At 40.1% G+C, this 25,320-nt stretch overlaps 1 protein-coding gene across 1 annotated transcript in view; it reads left to right on the top strand.

The window, feature by feature from the left end:
* The window catches only part of LOC109412274 (uncharacterized), a 489,623-nt gene that overhangs the window by 271,433 nt on the left and 192,870 nt on the right, over window positions 1-25,320 (top strand). The window contains exon 5 of the mRNA XM_062846519.1: window positions 16,949-17,151. Within this exon, the coding sequence (XP_062702503.1) occupies window positions 16,949-17,151 (203 nt within the window). The remainder of the gene's footprint in view (window positions 1-16,948; window positions 17,152-25,320) is intronic.

Raw genomic sequence — 25,320 nt, 5'->3', positions numbered from 1 at the left:
TTTTCGTCCGATTTCAAAATCCTAGGTCTCATTCGAAAGATAATAAGTCAAAATAACTTTGAACATGATTAAGGTGAAAGTTTTACAAAAATATTTGTATGTAAACTTTACTCAAAGTTGCCAATTTTTTTAAAAAATGAATATAAACTTTCGGCAGTGTTGCTGGAAATTGGGTCGATCAAATTTGAAGATGAGAGCGGTAATATAACCTATTTTCTATTAACTTTCAACTGCTTTTTACCGAACTTTGCTAAAAAATCTAGGAAAAAAGTTTTTAAGTAAATTAACTCTTGATGTCATCGACCAAAAGCTTGGGGTCACCCCTCAATATGATGTACAATCGGGTCTCCTATAAGACGCTGCCACCCACTATACGCCTATCGTAATTTCCACGTTGTCTTTCAGACAAATCAGTTCATTTTCGGTATGTGACTAGCCAATAATATTGTCTTACTGCAGGAAAAAAAAAATCAACTGGATCGGATGCAAGACAGCTGAGAAATTACAGTGGGCGTAAAGTGGGTGGCAGCGTCTTATAGGAGACCCGACTGTATCAGCCAAAAGTTTGGGGTCACTGTCGTAAAACATGTCAAGCTGAATTGGTGATATCTTCGTCATCTATAGTTCAATTTTAAATATTTTTGGCTCATTTCAAAGATAATTAACAAAATTTACGTTAGATGTCTTTAATTTAACGTATTTAACGATTTTTATGTATAAACATGTTAAGTAAAGTTAACACACTTTAACACATTTTAAAAAATGAGACAATTTTACGTTAAGTTTTAGTATGCAAATTTCAACAAATATGTGTGGTTCAATGTCTATGCAGTAAGTACCATTCATTATGTTTCAAATAAGCCAAGAAGCAGTAAAATTGGAAGAAAGATGACCAAGATATCAATAAATCAGTTATCCATGTTTAATGATAGTGACCACAAACTTTTAGTCGATGACATCAAGGGATAAGTTACTCAATAACTTTTTTTTACTAGATTTTAAAGCCGAGTTCGGTAAAAAGGAATTGAAAGCCAATAGAAAATAGGTTATAAGGAGTGTATCGGAAATTAACTATAAACATTCAGGATGCTCTATCTCGAAGCATGTTTGGTCTTATCATTTCGGTTCTTCTAACAAATCTTCACAATATAGTCAAGTTTAGAACAGCCTGAAAAAATTTGAAAAATGTTTAGCATTATTGAAAATATTGTAGAATGAATAGATCTCCCAAATTAAAGTTTTGGACAAATTGTTGTTTTTTAAAGATTTTTCAGCGTTTCAATAACCTGTAGCGAATAAAACTTGTACGGCGCACGGTGTCAAAATTTCGATTATTATAAAACTTTCATGTACCTCGGATTTTTCTTCATAGAATGTTAGAATTTAGGCTATAATGTAAAAATGCAAAATTTGAAAATATTCTATCGGGGAAAATTTGAGTTAGGTGAGTTTTTGGCTATTTCCCATACTAAAAATCAATAATTACTATTTTAGATCAAAAAACGTCCCATACAATATGTATGGAAAAATTTTCGCCGATGAAATATTTTCAAGTTTTCCGATTATGAATAAATAGCCCAAATACTAATCATTTTCGAAGAAAAATCCGAGGTACATGAATGTTCGATAATAATCGAAATTTTGACACCGTGCGGCGAAAAATCCAAAAAATATTAATTATTGTTAGCAGTTATGTACACATAACATATCACCGAACACCAACTAAAAAAACAATGTTTATGATCGAAAACCCCTCAACATTTAAAAAATGGCCTATCCTAAAAAACACTATTTTTTTGTCGAACTTTGACAGTCTGTTTGAAATATCTTCAAAGGTTATACAATTCCGTTCTCTACTAAAGCTACCTCGTCGTTAAGTTTAAAAACATTTCCAATTAAAAAAAAATGAATTATCAATTTGATGTATTTTTTATTTGCGTAATCGTGCTTTGAATGAGCATCAAAAAATGGGGTCCTTCAAAAATAACCTTTTTTCATTTTTAAGAATTGCGCTAAAATGGAGTCGAATTTTTTTTGAAAATATTTTTTTCTGGGAAAGAATATATTTGCGCTAAAATATTTAAAAAAAATCAAAAAAATTTCCATTTTTTCTGCAATTTCAAGTTTTTAAGAGGTGTCCAAAATTTCAAGATCATGCGTTTAAATTTTGAGATTGATGTCCATGTAAAATAATTATTTTTTGAAAAGCAAAAGTGCCATTCCTTTTTCTGAGGATTTTTATAGTACCTCCAAAAATAAAATTATTTATAACTCGAATAAATTATTTTGTAGGGTGTTTTGAACATATATAGTTAATTTCCGATACACTTCTTATTGCTGCTCACATCTCAAAATTTGGTCGACCCAATTTCCAGCGACACTGCCGTAAGTTTATATTCATTTTTTAGAAAATTTGGTAACTTTGGGTTAAGTTTACATACATTTTTTTGGAAAAAGTTTCTTTTAAATCATGTTCAAAGTTTCTTTGACTTATTATCTTTTGAATGAAGCCTAGAGTTTTGAAATCGGACGAAAATTGGCGGATATATGGGCCTAAAAAATGACATGTTTTTGAGGTGGTGTCCCCAAACTTTCGATCGGGAGTGTATAAGAGCTTATTCGGGTTAATGGAAGAACACATTTAGTAATGTTTTCGTTGTATTGTAAATTTGACTTATTTTCCTCTATATGGGTAAAAATTTCAACCCGGTATAACTTAATTTGTCGTCAGAAAATATTACATTTTATAACGTCGTATCAAGTGTCAGTATATTGTTGATAAACGTTAAAAATGTCATTCAATTCAAGTCACTGGTTTCCGAGACATGGCAGTTCTAAAAAAAATGTGATTTACGAAAACGGTTCTAACTTTGCGAAAGATTAATCAATCGAGCCCAAATGTGTACGAATGATGGACATATAATAGGTTGACAAACAGTCTAAATATCAGATTTTTTGATACACTCTATGAAAAGTTACAGCTAGTTGAACTTTTTTTGTGAGGGAAAAAAAGTTACCTATCCCAAACATTTTGGCCATCCCTTGTATATTCATGATTTAGTCTGTGGTCTCTGACTGAAGACGGTGTGAAAATTTATCAGGCAACTCTTACGGTATTTCCTTTGTGAATTTCTTTGGAAGTTTCATCTGAAACACCTTTTTTTGAATTTAGCTGACAATTACTTTTGTAATTCTTTCGACAGCTTTTAACAAAATTGAATTTTTAAGAATTTCTTCAGTATTCTTTCAGTATTGGAAACTCCTTTAGAAAATCCTTACAGAAATCCGTTTGTTGAAATTCAATTAGATACTTCTTCCCAAGAAACACAACTAGCTGAATAACAGTTTCTAAAGCGAAAGTTTGTTCAATAGAGGTTTATTGCACTTTTGTACAGCGAAAATGTTTAATGGGTGACTATTTGAAAAACATATACAATGGTATGGCCGGAGAAAATCTCATAGGAATTACCTAAAGAATTTCCAAAAAGAAAGGTGTTTTCAAAAAAGTTCATCAAAAATCAAAAAGTTCTCAAAAATTTTGCCGGAATACCGTCAAGGCGCCAAATTTAAAAGGTTTTATTTTTTTATTTTGATGAAATCTACTGAAACCTGTATTCCTTGAAATGTCCAGAACGAGAGATGTAGGACGTTTAGACCAAACTCGTATCTCATTACAGAACTAAACCAATATAGTTATTGAATCTCGAAATTAATTGTTTTCTTGAAGAAAGTCGTCTCAGCAACGTTGCTGAAACGGTATTCTTTCGAAGGGTCCAAAATGCGGGATAAATGACGCTTAGACTAAACTGGAAACTGCTAAGATCACTAGCGCCACATAGTGGGCAAATTTCAAACTGAATTATTTTTCAGATAAAAGCTCTTAGTCTTCTAAGCAATTTTGTCAAAGAGAGTGTCCTTCGAAGTGGTTCAGAACGCATGATATATTACCCTTTGATCAAACTGGAGATCCTTCTTTGCAACACCAGTTGTCATCCTTAGCGATCCAGATCGAAATATGCGACGCCCTGAGTCAGAACTCATTACAGCCTTAGGGTCCAGTAGTGAATATATGCTGAACAAAATTTCTTTCTACTATAAAACTATTATTCTGCCGAGCAACATTTTTGGAGTGAGGTTTCCTCTGAGTGGTCCAGAATGCGAAATTTAGTTTAGGCTAAACTGGTAGACCCCAAGGACAATAGTATCACTTAGTGAGTGATTCTCGAACTAAATTGAATCTCCTGAATCCTATTATTTTTCTGAGCAGTTCTGCCGAAGACAGCATCGTACAAAGCGTTTCAGAGCGTGAAGTATACTAAGTTTAGGCCAAAAAATTCAACGTAGTGAGAGAATCTCGAACTAAAATTATTTCAATGAGAAAGTTTTCAGTCTTATGAGCATCTTTGCCAAAAACTTATCCTTCTAAGTGGTTCAGATCGCGAGATATACGACGTTTAGACCAAACTGGATGCCTCACAGAACACTAGCGCCACGTAGTGAGTAGCTTGAACTAAATTGTTTCCTATGTGAAAAATCTTAGTTTTCTGAGCAACTTTGTAAAAGACTGTAACCTTTTAAGTGGTTCAGAATCAGAACACTAGCGCCACGCAGTGAGTGAATCCAGTTTGTTTTCTATGTGCAACAACGTGGTATTTATGGTCCAGAATGCGAGATATACGACGTTAAGACTGAACTGGGAGCTCCTTAGAGCACTAGCGCCGTGCAGTGAGCGATTCTCGAACTAAATTGTTTTCTATGTGAAAGCTCTTAGTCTGCTGAGTAACTTTGCCAAAGACAGTATCCTTCTAAGATGTTCAGAACGCGAGATATACGACATTTAGACTGAACTGGAAGCTCCTAGGAACACTAGCGCCACGCAGTGAATGATTCTCGAGCTAAATTGTTTCCAATACGAAAGCTTTTAGTCTTCTGAGCAACTTTGCCGACGACAGTATCCTTTTAAGTGGTCCAGAACACGAGCTATTCCACAGCTACTGGTAAAATGTAGTGCTATCTCGCATGTTCGACATGGTGCCCTGTGTAGCAGATTCCCGGTGACCACTATTTCAACAAATCAACACACTCTTGACGAAATTATCTATCAAATGAAACATTGGTCATTTGATTTGGTGAAAAAATCATCATTTTGTATGAGTTTGAATTTCTGGGTCATAATGACCCTAATGCATTATTTGTAACTTTTTTTTAATGCCCGAAGAAGGTTAAGGCTTCACAAGAAGTTTCAGGGCTCTACAGAAAGATTCGAGTCATTTTAGAGATGTTACAGAGTGTTTCAAATGTATATCAATGCATTACGTGTGTTTCAGGGTATTTCCGAATGTGTCATGGCGTTTCAGGAGGTTTCAGAGGCGTTTCAGAAGAAGCCTCTGGAGGTTTCAGATATGCCTCAAGACATTCCAGAACTTTTCATGGCACTTTATTCCTACGCAACTTGAAAAATACACTTGTTCCTTTTGAGTTCCATAGTCCTATTTTTATTGCATGGAAACATTTTTCCCCTTTTTGAGCAACATGGAACACATGGGGCGTGGATCCCTGTCGCAGTCAGTCAAGGAATGACACTGCGCTTCGCCGTTGCCAGCTCCAGCATCCACAGTTTCCGCGATGTCTGATATTCCCATACCTACACATGATTTCCTCTGTGTATACAGTACAGGCACAGAGACAAAGCTTAGAGAACCGAACGGGTAGAAGCCTTGTCGGCTGACGGCCGATGACGTGTTGTTTTGTGCCGGCTTTCCCGGTGACAAGTTGGCCTCTGGCGTTTGGAAGTTGGGCTGGATCCGAGAGGGTTTTGCGAGAGGACGCGTCGCCGCGCAGATTAAAGTTGTTGAAACTTTGCAAAGCTGGTGCTGTTTTTTGGATGCAGTGAAGGATGAAATTGGAACGATTTCAAATTTTATTGCAGTTTATTTATGTTAAAGTTTTAGCTCGGCTTAGTGGGATCAGTTGAAAGGAATTTGTCGAAATTAAGATAAAATTAAACGTTCGAGAAAATATTTGATAAATTTAATACCCGCCATGTCCGGGACAGATCAAATTAAGAACCCCCTTTAATAAATCTTGAATTTAAAACTATTTCGTAATTTCTGATCTAGAGATTTGTGATGTTCAAAAATCATAGCAAAATCCGCTTAGTCACATCCTTTATCAAAGGTTCTATTCTCTCTCGTCAGCAACAGATTCCCCTCCGCATCAAATTTAGAGAAACGTAATCCCATTAATAAATTTAATGCCCATCATGTCACCAACAGGACATACACGCGCGCCTTTTTTAGATTGATGTAGCAATAGGTACCCATAATTCCGAAGCAACCGGAACGGGGTCAAAGGAGTAATCAAAACCAGTCCAGGCGGCGCGCTGGAAGCCTTAAAGAGTATACCGTCTACTATACTGCAATGTGGTGGCTGGCTGGCTGGATATAGCTGACTATCTAGCTGGCTGGTTTGACGACAAAGACGTGATAACAGCAGTCAATCGTAAAAATTCACTTACCCGCGGCATTTTTCTCGCTTCATGAAGGAGATGGCGCGACGACGACTGCGACGGTGGGAATTCGTGGCTCGGGGAGGATCCGGATACGCGTTTGGGGCGTCGTCAGCGCGAATGTGGTCATCATCGTCATCGTCATCGTCTTATGATCCCCTGGCGAATCAGCCGAACAAGGGGTGGTGACCGATTGGAAGGATGTCTCATAATTGCCAACTTCACGTCACATTTCTTACACAAATTCCAACAGATAGATCGTCGGCAATGTTCAACTGAAGATTTCCTGGAATTAAGCTTGAGCTTGAACTTGAGCATGATTGACCGCCAGTAGATGCTACTCCAGTATCGCCAGACCAGCTACACTCACACAAGGAACCAACGAGATTATCTGACGGGGGCTAGCAGGCATCTTCAGTGTGTGAGCGTTGGTGATCTTCTATTTTTAGGCGACAATGGCGCCTACCACGTCAGGGTGCAGGTCAATGTGGGGAATGGGAAGGAAGTGATGACTGCACTCGTTTGTATCCACATCAGACCGAATATACCTCTGCGTCTGCACAAACTCATGGGGATGTCGGAGTGTAGGTGGGATATGGTTGGCAGAGGATTCACACATTGGTGCGTGGATGCCAGGCGTAAGGTGATAGATTAGTGCGATTATTACTATGAAGCTAAAGCGGCACAGTTCGCTTGATTGCATAGCTCGCGTTATCTGATAGATTAACACTGTGCTGCGAAAGTTGGAAGGAAATGAAAGGGCTTTGCAACCGTTTCTGGTTCTAGCGATGGCTATGAACATATGAATAGTCATGATTCGTATATGTACAGAGAAGAGTATAAAGAAAGTGGATTGAAAGGTACAAAGTAGAAGGAAATGAACGGGCCAGGGATTGAACCCAGGATCATCTGCATATGAATCAGAAGCGGTAGCCAGTAGACTACCAAGCCCGTTCAACTGAAGATCTCCTGAAATTTTATTTAAATTGTTAGCTTGATTGGTCGGCGTAATACTGCAAAAATGTTGCGAGATTGTTTGTCCTTTCTACTTGGTCGGGTGGGGTCATAATTTTGAAGCCGTTTAATTTTCGGCTGTGGGGATTTGGTAAGCCAGCTTTTTCGCAGAAGAGGGAGAGGTTTTACGACCGTGAAGTTGATTTTTGGTGACTATGTGGCTTTTGGAATAATTTTGCTATTTAATGATGGCGAGTTGTTCAAGGGTGGTGATGTTGTAAACGGAAGATGATTACTTTTATGGACGAGTTTGTGGCTTAAGAAGAAGCTTTTGTTATCGAAAGCCATCACATATTTCAAATAATTAAGCCAGAATTCATTAATTAAATCCGTTATCTGCCCTAGAGTTTTATTAATTCAATAATCATTAAACAAATGGCTACTTAGCTAGTATAAATTGATGCTTCTGCAGACGTTACGAATTACGCAAAAAGTTCCTCCCATTCCCTTTGTCGACCACACCAAAAACCAAGCATTAATCGAATCCAACACTCTTGCCCAAGTTTGTCAGCTCTCCGCCGGTCCGTATCGCGTGTCTAGCTTTTTTTTAACAAAAATACAAGCACATTAATTAGGAAAATTTACTGCCATCCGAGATGGGGAAAAATAAACTTTAGCTGTCCAGCAACCAACAGCAAACGACACGGCGTGGAAAGGAAACTTTTTACTTTGCTGTCTCGAATGAAAAGTTGTTGAACGGAAAAAAAAGTTGGAAGTAGCTATGTAAGAGTACTGTGAATTGGTGTAAGCTAGATCAGTCTTAAAAGAATAATTGTAGCTCAACGAACGTATAGCGTAGACGCGACATTTTTTGAGTATCCAACATGACCATTGACCATGCTGAGGGTGACGTTTTCGATTCCCGGTCAGCCCAGGAACTTTTCATAAGGAAAGTTTACACATGCAATTGACCGTACATTGGCAGAGAAAGCTGTGAAAATTTTCATACAACACTAAGCTGAGATGCAGGTTTTTTTCCCAATTGTAACGTTACGCCAAGAAGAAGAAGTTGTTATAAAATCCCCTTCCTTCTTATGGGCAAATTTCCTTCGGTATACGGTTCGACTAGTACACATCCCATAAATTGGTGAATTTATGCGTTGTCCCATCGTTACCTTCCCAACTAGGTTACGGTACGAATAGCTGACCGAAACGGACTTAAAGACCTGTGAGACTGAGTTGAAACCAGAACATGTAACACATGCTTTTTGAGTTACTTTCGGCAGCGTTATATAGTGATAAAAATCACAGGTTTACAGAATCTATGTTTTGTTAGTTCTAAGCGGAGGTCCCATGGGGATTACATTTCCACAAAGTCGCTGGGAAAAAGTTGGGCAGAAATCAGTTTTCGTCTAGCGGAAAAGAAATGGCTCTTCCTCAACTCTGTTTTCGCATGTGCATTGTTTTGCCTTTCTCGTACACCAAAGTGTACTGATAGGCGATATGTTCACTCAAAAAACGGATTTTCGATAGGAAACTGCGTTGATTGGTATATGTGACTCGACCCTCCGAGCCGGTCGAGTCACATATACCAATCAACGCAGTTCGACGAATTGAAGTGAGGTCTGTATGTGTGTATGTACGTGTGTATGTATGTATGTCTGTGCGCCAAAAAAGTTCACTCACTTTTAAGGCACTTCCCATTAGCCAATTATATGGATTTTATCTCGAATCGAACCGGGATTTTACCGCAATGTTTCTATTGGTTTGGATCGATCAAGGCGTTCCGGATATAAACTCGGGGTGGCGGGCGCGGTGATTCCTCCCTGGAGCCCTTTGCGATCATGTACTTTGTCTTCGACACATTAATGACTAATCCGATTCGCCTGGCTTCACTCTTTAGTCGGATGTACGTTTCCGCCATCGTCACAAATTTACGAGCAATAATATCAATATCATCAGTGAAACAAAACAGCTGAACGTACTTCGTGTTAACCCCGCTCTCCTAATTACACCCTCTAAAGCAATGTTGAACAGCAAGCACGAAAGACCATCACCTTGCCGTAACCCTCTGCGAGATTCGAAGGGGCTCGAGAATGTCCCTGATACTCGAACTACGCACATCACTCAATCCATCATCGCGCCTTGATCAATCGTATCAGTTTATCCGGGAATCCGTATTCGTGCATAATTTGCCATAGCTGTTCTCGATCAATTGTATCATACGCCGATTTGAAATCGATGAACAAGTGATGTGTGGGCACGTTGTATTCGCGGCATTTCTGCAACACCTGGCGGATGGCGAACATCTGGTCCGTTGTAGCGCGTTCACCCATGAATCCAGCCTGATATTGCCCCACGAACTCTCTTGCAATCGGGGATAGACGGCGGCATATAATTTGAGAGAGTACCTTGTAGGCAGCGCTCAGTAGTGTGATCGCGTGATAGTTCCCGCAATCCAACTTGTCGCCCTTTTTGTAGATGGCACACACGATAGCTTCCATCAATTCCTCTGGTAATACTTCCTCCTCTCAAATCTTGGTAATGACCCAGTATAGTGCTCTCACCAGTGCTTCTCCACCTATTTTAGAAGCTCGCTTGGTAGTTGATCTGCTCCAGCGGCTTTGTTGTTTTTCAACCGGCCAACCTCCTCCTCAATCTCTTGGAGGTCAGGGGCCGGAAGTCTTTCGTCCTTTGGTACTTACAACGTCACCATTGAGGTGCTCATCGTAATGCTGCCGCTCGCTCGTGAGAATATTCCCGTGATTATTACGGCACATGTCGGCTTGTGGCACAAAGCCTCTGCGCGAGCGGTTCAGCTTCTCGTAGAACTTTCGTGTGTCCTTAGCGCGGTACAGCTCTTCCATCGCTTCACAATCTCGTTCTTCCTGCTGACGCTCCTTCATCCGGAAGACTGAGTTCTGTCTGTTCCGCGCCTGTCTGTAACATGCCTCATTCGCTCTCGTACGGTGTTGCACCATTCTCACCCATGCTGCATTCTTCTCGCTTTTTCAACTGTTCACATTCGCCGTCGTACCAGTAGTTTCTGTGATTCGGAGTCGCGAAGCCTAGTGCCTAGTAGCCGAGGTACTACCTATGGCGGATCGGATGTCCCTCCAGCCATCTTCAAGTGTAGCTGCGCCAAGCTGCTCTTCCGTTGGTAGGACCACTGCTAACTGCTGCGCGTAGTCTTGAGCCACTTCTACGTTACGCAGCTGCTCGATGTTGAGCCGCGGCGTTCGACTTCGACGCGTGGTGATAACTGTCGATAGTTTTGAGCACATGCATACAGCTACTAAGTAGTGATCCGAATCTATATTCTCACTGTTTATATCCGAGAAGTATTTACCGTCGATTAGAACGTGGTCGATTTGGTTTTCTGTTTGATGGTCGGGTGATCTCCAGGTGGCTTTGTGGATATCTTTGCGGGGGAAGAAGGTGCTTCGGACTACCATACCACGGGAGGCTGCAAAGTTTACGCATCGCTGGGCGTTATCATTCGATACGGCGTGCAGGCTGTTTCGCCCGATTACCGGTCTGTACATTTCCTTGTCAGGCTTTTAGGGCCCGTATGAAGTTGATCACCAATATTAACTTCTTTTCCCGATCAGCCTAGATAGCTGTGTAGTGTCGGTAGCGGTTAGTTTAACTGGCTAAGAATAGCACTACGGACCGCCTGTTCCAGTGGTAGGAATCCACTAATCAGGTGACCCCTAATTCATGGTGTTATGCGGCTTTACGCTTACCGTGCCTAGGAATGAATGGTTGTGGGGGTCTTATAAAAACCTAATCGCAAACGGAGCCTGTGGAGTACCAGGACACCCTCCACAGTATTTGCCCTTACTGTGCTAACCGGAGCAATAGCGCGGTGGACCTTGTGTTTCTCCGAGACAATCAGCTGCCCTTCTTCAATCTCATACTTGAGGCTGAATAAGGGCGGGATTATGAAGATGTTATTAATTAGTTTAAATTTTCACCTATATGGTTTCGCATTATGCATTTTACACAGTGTATTCTGTGCACCCTCGCCTTTGGCGCACTCAAATCGATACCAATTTGGCTTTATTGTTGCTGTTCTTTTTTGTGCTGTGATTATTAAGAGTTTAATCTTTCCTAGTTTGGGTAGTGGCTACGGTTAGGATAGCTCAGAGCAATCTTCAGCACAAAAGAACAGCAACGATCAATCTTTGTAGACTTATGCAAAATGGTACATCCCAAGTGGCGTTAGTCCAAGAACCTTACTTTCGTAAGGGGAATTTCTATTTAGGAAACCTTGTGAACCCGGTGTTTGCCACTTTCAGTAAACATGAAATGGCAAACTCGCGTGTTTTGCCTCGAGCATGTGTGCTTGCCAACAACGCAATCGTTGCTACACTCATCTCTGAACTAACCACCAGAGATGTATGTGCTATCACAATTGATGTATCTGTTGGAAACCTCAACAGGAAATACGTTTATTGTTCGGTTTATTTACCGCATGATGAACCATCTCCTACGGATGCTTTCAAGCAAGTCATTGCATACTGCACTTCAAAAGGCCTTCCGCTAATTGTAGGTAGTGATGCTAATGCTCACCATATAAACTGGGGCAGCTCAGACATCAATTTGAGAGGCTCCAGTTTGATGGAATACTTAAGTAGTACAGATCTTGGATTACTTAACATAGGCAACCGCCCAACCTTCATGGTATCTGGTAGAGAGGAAGTGTTAGACATAACGCTTTGCTCTAGCAGAATTAGTCATGAGCTGACCAATTGGCATGTGTCAGATGAAGAATCTTTATCTGACCATCGCTACATCTTGTTTGAACATGTGAATGTTACTTCGCAAACTTTGCGTTTCAGGAATCCCCGGTCAACCAACTGGGATCTCTTTACCGATTTGGTTGCAGCCAAATTTCATGGATACCCACCATCAATTAAAACTCCAAGTGATTTAGATGATGCCGTTGATACTACAACGGCCTTCATCATGGAAGCTTTTGAAGAAGCCTGCCCTCTGCGGTCTGTGAAGACCACAAGAGGAACCCCTTGGTGGAACTCCGATATGGCGAAGCTCAGGAAACAATGTAGAAATAGTTGGAACAGACGACGTTCGGCTGGATCGGAGGCTTTCAGGTCGGCTCGCAAGGCCTACCAGAAAGCTCTTCGGTCTGCTGAACGATCCGGCTGGAAAAACCTTTGTACAAATGTTTCCAGTCTGAATGAAGCCAGTCGATTGAACAAAATCCTTGCAAAATCTAAGGATTTTCAAGTGAACGAACTTCGTTTGCCAAATGGTGATTTCACTTCCTCTGATGAGGAAGTTTTGGAATGTTTATTCAGTACACACTTCCCCGGATGTGTGGATAATACATCTTCGGATGAACCTGATGTCTTTTCTTGTAGTTATGATTCTTTAGCTTCGGCTCGGAGTATCATAACTTTAGAATCGATTGAATGGGCACTTAATAGCTTTGCTCCTTTCAATTCTCCTGGGGCAGATGGGATTTATCCTATTTTGCTTCAGAGGGGATTTGATCATTTCAAACATGTTATGAAACAACTACTTATTTGCAGTTTTGCTACAGGGTATATTCCCAAATCCTGGCGGGATATTACTGTGAAGTTTATTCCGAAAGTGGGTCGCGCGTCGTATGAAGAAGCAAAGAGCTTCAGACCTATCAGTTTGATCTCTTTTCTCTGAAATGCTTAGAACGCATAGTCGATCATCACATCCGTGATGTTCATCTGGCCAATGTGCCTCTTCATGTAAACTAACATGCTTACCAATCTGGAAAGTCCACTGTGACTCTTTTACACAAAGTTGTTTACGATATCGAGAAGGCATTCGCTCAAAAGCAATCCTGCTTGGGTGTTTTCTTAGATATCGAGGGTGCCTTTGACAACGTGCCTTTCGATGCCATATTGGAAGCCGCGCGGGGTCATGGTATATCTCCAATGATTTCCAATTGGATTCACCAAATGCTCAAAAACCGACATCTCTTCTCGACATTGCGTCAAGCGGTGATTAGGAAATTGAGTGTTTGTGGATGCCCCCAAGGGGGAGTCTTATCACCACTTTTATGGAATCTCATAGCAGATACGCTATTGAGGCAACTCAATAATAGCGGTTTTCCTACTTATGGTTTTGCCGACGACTACCTAACATTGTTAGTCGGTATGTGCATCAGCACCCTTTTCGACCTGATGCAAAACGCTCTTCAGGTAGTTGAGGGTTGGTGTTGCCAATATGGCCTTTCGGTAAATCCGAGTAAAACATCTATTGTTCTTTTCACGGAAAAGCGAAACCGTAATGGTGTTCGAACCTTACGTCTCTTTGATTCTGAAATCAATGTGACTGAACAGGTAAAGTACGTTGGAGTCATTCTTGATTCCAAGCTTTCCTGGACACCTCATGTTGAGTTCAGAATCAAGAAAGCTTGTATGGCCTTCGGGCAATGCCGGCGAACCTTTGGTACAACTTGGGGTCTAAAACCCAAGTATATCAAATGGATCTACACAACTGTTGTTCGGCCAATATTGGCCTATGGATGTCTTGTGTGGTTGGCAAAAGGGTGAAGTGAGAACGGTCCAATCAAAGTTAGGCCATCTCCAATGGATGTGCTTAATGGCGATGTCTGGAGCGTTCTCTTCAACTCCCACGGCAGCGCTCGAAGTTCTCTTTGACGTTGCCCCACTACACATTCATCTCAAACAAGAAGCACTTTGTTGCACTTACCGCCTATGGGTACTCGGTTTACTAGAGGAAACTCCTGTGAACCGCAGTTCAACACACACCTCGTTGTTTCCACTTTTGGTGAATTGGGACAAAGTTGTCCTTGCTCCAAGTGATCTTACAATTGCTTGTAATTTTCCATATAGGACATTTTCCACGAAATTCCCTTCCCGGGAAGAGTGGACATCTGGTTATCTGGAGAGAAGTATTTCAGATGGCATCGTATGTTACACTGATGGCTCCCTTCTCGAAGGTCGAGCAGGTGCTGGTATTTTTTCTCGTGAGCTAAGGCTGCATCAGTCTTATTCACTTGGTAGACACTGCACCGTTTTTCAGGCCGAAATCTTTGCTCTTATGTGCGGAGTGCAATCAGCACTTCAGCAACACGTAATGGGCAAAGTAATATACTTCTGTTCAGATAGCCAGGCTGCTATTAAACTTGCTTCGGCCAACTCCAGGTCGAAGATAGTTATCGCTTGTCGAACTCAAATCGAAGAACTGAATTCAGCAAACGCTGTGCACCTTGTATGGCTACCTGGCCATTCTTCCATCGCTGGAAATGAATTGGCTGATGAGTTAGCCCGCACTGGAGCATCACATGACTTCATTGGCCCTGAGCCAGCTATTCCGGTATCCAAGTGTTGGGTGAAGCTTCAGATTGACAACTGGGCTGCCACTCAGCACAAACAATACTGGAATAGTTTGGAGTCATGTCGTCAAACAAAATTGTATTGCACTGAGCCATCTCTAGGGGTGGCAAAGTATCTAACAAATCTGTCAAAGCAGAATTGCAGCATGCTGGTCAAAGCATTGACTGGCCACTGCCGACTCAGTTATCACATGGCGAATATTCATCAAGCTGATTCATTTGCATGTGATAGCTGTGAATCGATTATGGAACTTCGTATCATTTAATATGTAACTGTCCAGTTTTTGCGCAATTGCGTTTCCGAGTACTCGGGAAACACTTATTAAGTGAAACTGACTTCAGAAACCTGAATCTTCAGGATATTCTGTTGTTCTTGACCCGCTGTGGCAAAGAGCTATAGGCTCTCTTTACGCTTTATGCGTTATCACAGTGCTCTTCTCAGGGCGCTGTTTGAACCCATTGTGGTACGCTTATGCGTTATTACAGTGTCCTTTTTAGGACGCTATGTGAACCCATTGTGGTACCCTTTTGCGAGTATGACGATCCTATTCCCTTACCTGTCCTTTCCCATGTCCTATCCTTTTTCCTTCCCTTCTCCGTCAGGTAAATGATGAATAGGCTCGTGTTCATGGCGATGGCACAAATTTCCCGAATGGAGGAGAACGTGCCTCTAGAGCCGACCTACTGATACCTGATACCATACCACGGGAGGCTGCAAAGTTTACGCATCGCTGGTCGTTATCATTCGATACGGCGTGCAAGCTGTTTCGCCCGATTACCGGTCAGTACATTTCCTCCCTTCCTACGTTGATGATGCTGTAGTTGAAGAAACGGCCCTTAACTCTCAACATGCACATCTTTGCGTTGATTGGCTTGCCCAACACTATAAATCCTGTTCCCAGTTCATTGGTGGTATGTACCACAGCTTTTCCACACTTTCTGTCCAGTCCAACAAAGTTCCTGCAACGCCACGATGTCGAAATTGTGGGTATGTAGCTCGTCGTAAATTATCCTGTCATATCCTGCGAAACCTAGTAGCTTTCATTCCATGTTCCAAGTTTGCAATCGTAGTCCTTATTTCGTCGCGTGGGTCTTTGCCGATTGTATCGAGTCGTATTTTCTCCTATGTTATTCGCAATGGGGATTTTTACGGGTGGCTTATTGGGCCTACGCCAACACTCCTGTCTCGCCGGAGGGCCATCGTGCCAGTTCTGTTTAATCAAAACTGGCTAACAAAAGATGTTCACATACAAATAATAGTAATTGATGGTCATCTTTCCATAATCTTGCATCTGAAATCTAAGCATATAGATTTATCTGTATTGTACAGGTTTTTGAGAAGCATTTATCTATTTTTTATGATGATTATTTTTTTTCGGCACAATTTGTTTTTTTTATGAATCATTATTATTGTTTATTGGTGTAAAATTTCACTTTTAATTCTCCTGGAGTTCCTTCTCAAAGCTGTTATGAAGGCTTCCCTGTTTTTTTGCTGGGAAAATAAGAAATTTAAAAATATTCACTTTTTTACCTACTTTTAACTACAGGTAAACTGAAAAAAAAATGGTGTACGGTGTACGTTCTCCCGTTCTGCCAACCAATTTGTCTGCTTCTAGTGAGCTCGCACGACTATCATCGACTGTTTCGATTCTCAAGAACCGAGCCCCCCTAGCGCTCAACTAACAAGCAACCAAACAAACACCAATCGATTTGATTGGAAAAGTTTGAAGTTGGCCTAAGCTGATCAGGCGAACAATCCAACATCTCGAGGGCTCAAAGTATCGACATCGTCACGCAATGGCAAATCCTCTTTCCTGGAGGCAGTTTCCATTTCCAATGTAAACAAGTGGCCATCCGGCGTGGCGTGGCGACCCGACGGATGACAGTTTATTGAATTCCATGGAACACAGCGGATGTTTTGTGAGCAAACAAGTTTCGCCCGCTTTGGAAGAAAGAGGATAATTTTTACCAAATTATAGGCAGAATCCTATGTTGCTGCTTGGGGCACGAACTGACATCGGGGAAAAGTGCTACTTGAACCTAAATGGTACACCGTACTTGAAAAGGGACGTAGCAACAGACATTTACATTTTGTGTTTTTCTTTCCATTTCCCCTGCAGGAACCCGGCCGATCGTCTCCAGCGGGTAAAATCCTCGTCAAGGAAGCACCGGAGATGCTGGCGATAGCACACTGGACCGGACAGATCCCACGGCGGCCACCCCTCCCGGACGGTGTCAGCGTGTCACAGCTCATCGCGCTGGGGTCCCGGCGGAAACGGTCCAAGGTGTACTGGATGATAGCGAAGAGCGAAGAGGAAGTCAAGTGAGTTTTGGATTGAATTTTTCAAATATATTTTTATGTTATTTGAAATTTATGTTCAGTTGAGAGTACGAAAACTTTTGGGCCAGACTTCACTTTCTAAAAGAATGTAATGCACACTAGTATTCTATGCATATGTATCTGTTCCTTGTTGATAAAAATATGTAATAGTAATCAAATCCTTATGTGTTGAGCTTTATGGCTAGTTTCCACTTGATAAGTACTGTGTAAAAGGATAGGACAAGTAATGCTCACGTAAAACTTTTGCAATCAAAATTACTTAAGCGTTCGCAGTTGATAAGTAATTCGCAGCCAGAAAGCTATTTGCCAACAGATGGCACTGTCGTGCGATGCTGTCAGTCATGTTGTTGATTTTCCGTACGGAATAATATGTCGATGTATTATTCCGTGAGTAAAAGGGACATTTCTCTTTCTCTGTGTTTCTTCTTTCGCGCCTGCGCGTTCACAGTGTGCATTGGTATTTAGCCGTGTCGCTCTATTCGCCTTGACGGAGGCTCTCTGAGAGATTTGCGCTGTGCATGAAAACATTTTTTTTAACATGGGATAGGATAGGAGCTGCATTTTCAAATGCTTCTAAAATATTTTAGGGACTTCAGATTGAAAAAAGTGTTAATGTTTTGCAATATACTTTCAATTAGCTACATTATAACTGGTTTTGGACAAAACGTTTTTAAATCACAATGTTATGTCTATAATATAGCGTATCAAAATCTCATTCGATTACATTAAGAACGTTTTGCTTAAAAAAATTTTATAAAGAATTAGAAGCATTTGAAAATGCAGCTCCTATCCTTTCCCATGTTAAAAAAAAATGTTTTCACGCAAGCGCAATTCTCTCAGAGAGCCTCCGTCAAGGCGAATAATGTGTACTCCGTCGTCCCTCAGCATGGCTGCATCAGAACACAAGATTGAATTTCTTAGTTGAATAATTTGCCGTTACGTAGTTTAAAAATTTATAAAGACACCCCAAAACTGAATTGTTTATAAATAGTTCGACAGTTGAAAAAAGGAAATAGCATTTGAGTTTAGCTGATGAGGAGACAATGATTCTAAAAACTGTTGCATCATAATCATTTCATTTCGTTTGTTGAATGTTCTATGGTGCACTAGAACCAGGGAAGTAAAGACTGTATTCGATGAAATTTGGACACAGAAAATAATGTATAGCTTTTCATTGCGTACACAAAATCAAATTTATTTTTGAACAGGAATAATATATAATGTGTAGCTAATGCCATAACAATCGCAACAAATTCAGTTTGGTATTGGCGCAGATATTATTAATATCATAAAATAAGATTTTAACAATTTTTTTCACCCGTTTTAAAAATTGTGTAGGCTATAATTTTGATGTAACTCGTCAAGACGTCTGAAAATTTGACTCGAAGTTCTTAACAGAGTATCAATAAACTGGTAAAAAAATCTCAAAATCGGTTCAATACGTTTTCCTAGTATTCAAAACTCAAATCGCTTTAAGGCATATTTTAGGTACTTTTTAATCATTTTATTCCGTGTGTACTATTTTGTTTGTACAACTGTCATGACTGTTCCGATTTTTATTAACATTTGAATCTGTAAATCCATTATAAAAACTGTTCTTAGCCAAACACATGTGCCACATATACGGCTATAACTTTATTACGACTAGATCAAATTAAATGAAATTTTTACACAATATTTCTACATGTATACTTTACATGCAGAACAGATTGAAATCGGTTCAGTATTTTTGGATCTAGAGCTATAACAGTAAAGAAGTGATATTTTTTAAAACATTCGTTTGCTCAAACTTCTGAAATGGCAAAATTCTTGTTTCCACGATATCTTCACCAATATTCAACCGATTTTGATGAAATTTGTATGGTATTAGCTTTACGTAATACACTATTCCTGGTAAAAAATTAGTCATTTACCATTTTATTACGAAATCTTTCTGAATTCCAGGAATTCGTTCCGAGATCCCTACGAGAATTGCTCTGAGATTCCCTCAAAATTTCTGCTTGGGATTCCTCCAGAAATTCCTTCCTATATCTCTCTAGAAATTAATTCAGGATTGCTCCAGGAGTTCTTTCTGGGATACCAAAGGGAGTTCCCTCAGAGATTCTTCCAGCAATTTGTTTAGGATTTGTTCAGAACTTCCAGGAGTTCTCTCTAGGATTACTCCTGTAACTCCATACGGGATTCCTTCAGAGATTCCTTCATGGAATTCTCTAGAAATTCCTTCATGGAATTCTCTAGAGATTCCTCCAGAAGATTCATATGAAATTATTCTAGAAGTTCTTTCAGGGATTCCTTCACGACTTTTTTAGGATTTCTCCAGAACCTTTTGAAATGTCTTCAGATTTTTATCTGGGATGAAACTATTGAAAGAATCTCTAAAATCGCTCGTGTAGATATTCCCTACAAAACTGCTGGAGATATTCCTTGAGAAGCTGTTGAAGGAATTTTATAAGGAACTTAAGAGCAAGTCTTGGAGTACTTCCATAAAGAATAAAAAAAGCTTCTGGAGTATTTCCATGAGCAAAATTTAAGAAACTTCCAGAATATGTAATCTGCAAGGAATCCCAGTAAAAGTTCTTAGAGGAATCCCGGAAGGATATCCTGGATAAATTATTGGACAAATCTTAGAAGGAACTCCTGGAAAAACCTTGACTTATTTTCCAGGAGTCTGGAAGTTCTGAAGAAATTCCGGAAAGAACTTTTGAAAAATTCCCGGAAGATATCCCGGGTAAAATTTCTGGAGAGGTCCCTGATGCCACCCCTGGTGTAATCTTAGAAGAAAATCCTGGAGAAATACCAGAAGAAACTATGAGAGGAACCCATAAATTTACTCCTAGAGGAAATTTAGAAGGAGTTCCTGGAGGAATCCCGGAAGAAGCTATAGGAATTACAAAAGGAATTCTTTGAGGATTCACATAAGAAACGTCCAGATAAAACCTAGAGGAATCTCAAAAAGTTGTATCTTAGAAAGAACTCCTGGAAGAATCACTGAAAGAACTCCAGGACGAATCCAAGAATGAATTCCTGTAGAAATCCTAGAGGGAACTCTTGAAATGATCCCGGAAGGAACTCCTGCGGGAATCACCGAATAAATATCTGAGTGAACCCCGGATAAAAAATACTAAAGAAATCCCGGATGAAATTATTGTAGAATAGTTCGAAAAAACTCCTGGTAGAATCTTAGAAAACACCTCTGAAGAAAACCCTGAAGGAACTCCTAGAAGATCCCCAAAAAAACAAAATAAATAAATCCTGACGTCCTTCTATCACGGAGGGATTTTTTGTAGAACTTCTAATGAAAATCTCAGAGACATTTTATGAGAGTCCCCTGCGAAGTTCTGGTGGATTTTTCGGTGGAACATCTGGAAGAATTTCAAGAGGACTTTCTGCGAAACCCCAAAGAAAAACCTTCGTACGGAATGCCAAAAGATTCATCACAAAGAATCTTTCGTGGATCTTCATTAAATTCCCCGTGAAACTTTGTCCTACCTCGTATTGCGTCTAAAACTCCACAAGGTAACCGTCAGAGTCCCAGCAGAATTCCTCTCACCGTAGTCCGAACTCCAATATTGCAGAATTTATAATTAGTATCCATCCATAGTTCTCGGTGTAATACCATTAAAAGTTCCCTTAGAATCCCAGCGCAATGTCTCTCACAATCTGGATTTTCCCCATACGCGCGCAAAAATTAAATTTTAATTTCAATCACACTTCCTGAGGAAACGAACGAAAGTTCTCGAAGTCCAAATCGTAAACAACAAGGCCACGAAACGCCACACGAACAACGAACAATTTATCTAGCAACCGCCGTATGCAGTACCCTATTATTTACATCCTTCTTACAGCATCGTTTCGTAAAAATGCTGTCGGTTAAACAAATGTCAAAATTACTTACGGAATAAGGGGGAATTTTACTTGAGCGCTCTACTTGGGAACTGGAAACTTACCATTATTATGAAGTAGGTACATACAACTATTTACAACTAACTGTCCCGGCAAACGTCACCCAGAGTGCTGGCGTTGTACACCAATGAAGCATTCATGCTGGATGAACTTGATTCCATGCAACATCTGACCCCACCGGGGCAAAACGCCCCCCTTCATTTTCTAGCGATTCAAGCGCTTTTTGCATGCCTGATCGATTAGAAATCTCAAATATTGCAGAATAATTGCCATCAAGCTGGTCCGTTAGCGGATTGGTACAGAAAAGCAATGAAAATATCAAAATGTCTGAAATCGAGTCTTTTGGCGTAATATTTTACCTCTTGTAAGCTGACTTCATTGTAAACGAAGCTAGTTCTGTTCGCTTGTGTTACTTTGCAACTTTTGAGCAGTTAAACACTTGTTGAAAGACCCTGGGACAGGTTTATCACGGGGCTGGACGTTTTTCTTTTGATGGGGCGTATTGCCCCGTTTGTTTTGAAAAGGCAAATTTTGGAACGTTTTCGAAAAACGTTTCAAAGCTTCCATAGCTACCTCTCCAAATGCAAAGTTCGCATGCAACACTTCAATAACTTTAGTAACAACGATTTGCAGTGAACAATAGATGGAATAAGGCGCCAGTTTCAGATATATTGCCATTTCTGCTTAGGGGGGGCATATTATACCTGTTTACCCTACCTCGACTAATAGGGGTAAGCTTGACGTACTCGATTGGTTCCGGGTCAGTTAAAGTCAGCTCCTGATGACCGGATTCTGGGGAGATCGCGAGTGGGTCGACTTTTTGAAAATTTACGATGACAAACAACCTGACTGATGTGCGGAGGCCCATGGCATAGACAAACAGACGTAACACTTGCGAAATTTCCATCGACCACGCTTTTAACGAACATTTTAAATTTTCATAGTTGAGGCTTTCACAACCAGAGGCGCGCGCATCGTTTTTCTATGTGTTTGACATTCTACACTAGCGCCTTCTGTTGACGATATGGCACAACACAGTGTTTCGTTCAACTTCTCCACCAGGTGATGGTAGTGTGAACTGGGCGATGGATTTCCATAAAAATCGTTCAAGGTGTTACGTCTGTTTGTCTGTGCCCATGGATTCGACCTCCACCGGTGGAGGAGACTTAGTTCTCCCCAGCTCGATGATACAACACTGTGTAGCACTTTCCACAAGAAAGCTTGATCCACATTGTCGAAAGCTCTTTCTAGATCTACACTAAGTAGAAATCCTTTGAAACGTTTGGACCCGATCGTCTCACTAGACGTCTGATGTCCTTGAGGTTGTCTGTACAGGATCTGCCATCCACGGTTGCACATTGTCCTGGGCCCAATAATCAATCCAAAACCAACGCAACCCGTTCCGAAAGAATTTTAGTAAACAGTCTGTAGTCCGTGTTCAATAGACTTGGTGTTCTTGCAATGTTGGAACATTCCCTTTTTTGGAATCATGATGACTATTCCGGCGGAGAAATCTCTCGTTGGAGTTAACTGACCACTTAAGAACGAATTAAACAACTGTAACATGTCATGTTTTAGAAGGTCAAAATGTTCAATGTAAATTGTAATTGGTCGAATCGGTCTAGTTGCATCTTGTACATCTAACGTGTTTGTTATGTATTTGATTGGGTTTTCTGCTTGAACGGTCATTGGAAGTTGTTTTTACGCAGAGATATCGGTATAAAAGCTGTGTACTTCGGTCATCGATGGACGGTTATTTTGCCGACCACCTACTCCCGCAGATTGAATCACAGGTGTTGGGTGGTTATGCAAATGTTTGGACACCTGGTAGACATTCCGCAGACAGCCAGGAGTCGCATAAGTATGCACGCTGTACAGCGTATAAAGTAATATTTTAAGTCAGTATCGCATATATGTACAGCGGATGGACAATATTCGTCGCATACGATGATATTTTTTGAACTTATTACGACGTATCAGGTAAAGTCATATAAGGATACAAATCAACTTTTATTTGGTATGAGCACATCGTAGTAAATGACATTCTGATGTTTTATTACGATGAACTTAAATTATTCGCAAAAGCGTGCGAGTAAACCCGCAAAGCGTCAAATGAATTCGCATAATTACGTACTGCGATGATTATAAGATTTCGCTTGGTATTTTTCTTATTGTGTCTGTTTAACTCGCATTGGTGTTTGGATGAAATCGCATAAAAGTACAAATAATCTCGTTAAAGTGTGCATACAAACTCGCATAAGCTAGAAGTGTTTATGTTGACATAATGCGATTTTATATGTGATAACAATGAAAGAGTTGCTGTTGGACTGTGGATGCAGTGCCAAAATGCTACAAAAAGGTGAACAGCCGTAATTGTGGTTATTGGGTTTTTCATCAATGTTTAGACTACTGTGATAATTTGAGAATCCATTGAATCATTATTTCCCAGCGACATTTCATATTAATCAAACTTATTTTATTTACCTGTTGTGCATCCGACGCCTCTGTCCCGTACTCAACCGAACTTGTATACGCTAGCGGCTGCGAAGTCGTGTGCGAAATTCGACTGTGATAATAATGAATTCGGGCCGAGTCTAAATGGGTGCAAATGTCGCAATACAAAGCCATCATTATTTGTTTTGTTGGCTTGATAATTAACAATGGAAGGTGTTTGCCAGAGAGGTGTAATGAAAACTGTGCGGGAAATGGTGCTTCGTCGTTTTTAACTCCAGATAGTCTGCCAAACACGCACAGCGCAGGTGAACCAAGAACATTCCAACAAACACTAAGGTGAGTTAGAATTCCATGATAACACTAGTTTACAAAATAAAACGAAAGTCGTGAACTTCTGTCAACGACCAACATTTTTGAAGCATAATTCAGCGCTGATTTCAAAACCGTGCTTCAAAAAATTTAAAGTAGAACAATTTTTGAGTTTTAGCTTAACATTGAGTTTTACAACTTTTTAAAACATGGGATTTAATAAAATTCAAATGTTTTGCGTTTTGTTCAACCAATTTTAAATCTTTTTCCATAAATTAAAAGCTGGATATAATACCATTCGATCATCTGAATGCAGGTTTTGCGTCAGATTTATGAAATTCAAGATATTGGCGAGTGTTGGGGACAATCTCTTTAAATTTCAGCAAAAATTCCAAAAATATATGAAGAAATGTTTTTTTTTTTCAATAAGAAAATACAATTTAGAAATTCTTTCTCAACGTTTATTTGAATAATATGTGGGCGAATTACAGTAAAAAAATCAGCTTAATCAATGCGGAGAATAAGATGTGTCAAGTGAGGGACTTTGCTTAAAAATAGAACAAAAACCGATTTCAAATCATCAACCTTGTATGGAAAGTCGAAAAAAAATCCGCTCTACTGTATTTTTTTTTCCTTTGCGTTTTCGAACTCAGGGCATGATTCTACACCAAAAACAATCATCAGCTTACCGAGTTCAAAAATGCTGTAAACTAGTGTAATTAATCAGCTCATTTCATAAGTAGCGTTTGGTGTTAAGTGTGGCTCAACAATCTGAAGGTCATTAGTTCGATATCGAGTTGACAGGAATTGTTTTTTTTTCGAATATTATTAAGTCACATAAGATGCTGAATTACGTCGCAATAGTGCTCACGGTGCATCGCATAAGATATCGCTTCAAGTCGTATAGCGTTATTATTGTTCCGTCAATGTACGTATAGCGCCTCCACTTTTGTACGCATAAGGTACATTTACTGTATCTTATGCGATGTTACTATAGCGCATAAAAGTACGTTTAACATGAACATAAACTTTATTATACGTATAAATTGGTTGTCTGGGTCATTCTTTCCCCTTTCATAAGCGATAATTCTGATTTTTTTTTTCGACTGGATCCCGAGCAGGAAATAATAGCAACTGAATAACATATCAAGGTATTAATCTTAAATACTATCATACCTCTACATACCCTTCATTAGGTGGACATAACATGTTGGTGGCAGTAGCTCCTCCTCTCTGGAGCCACCAAATTGTTGGCGATGGCACCGGGGCGCAATCTTCCAATTGGCAGCACGATCGGGGTGTGGTGTTCCTCTTGCGATGGGACTAGACCAAATACTTACTGAATCCAGCAGCACTCTTGTCCACAGCTATCGCGATGATGAATCGACGATGATCAAGATGACGAAACGCACAATCGTTTCACGGTACCGTTGCGAAGGGATACGGTATTACATTCCGTGCGTGCCAACCAACAGACTAGACGGA

This window comes from Aedes albopictus, chromosome 1, assembly GCF_035046485.1.
Source record: "Aedes albopictus strain Foshan chromosome 1, AalbF5, whole genome shotgun sequence".
NCBI lineage: Eukaryota > Metazoa > Arthropoda > Insecta > Diptera > Culicidae > Aedes > Aedes albopictus.
Note: the sequence above shows the minus strand (reverse complement) of the source record. Positions and strands in the feature narration are given on the sequence as shown.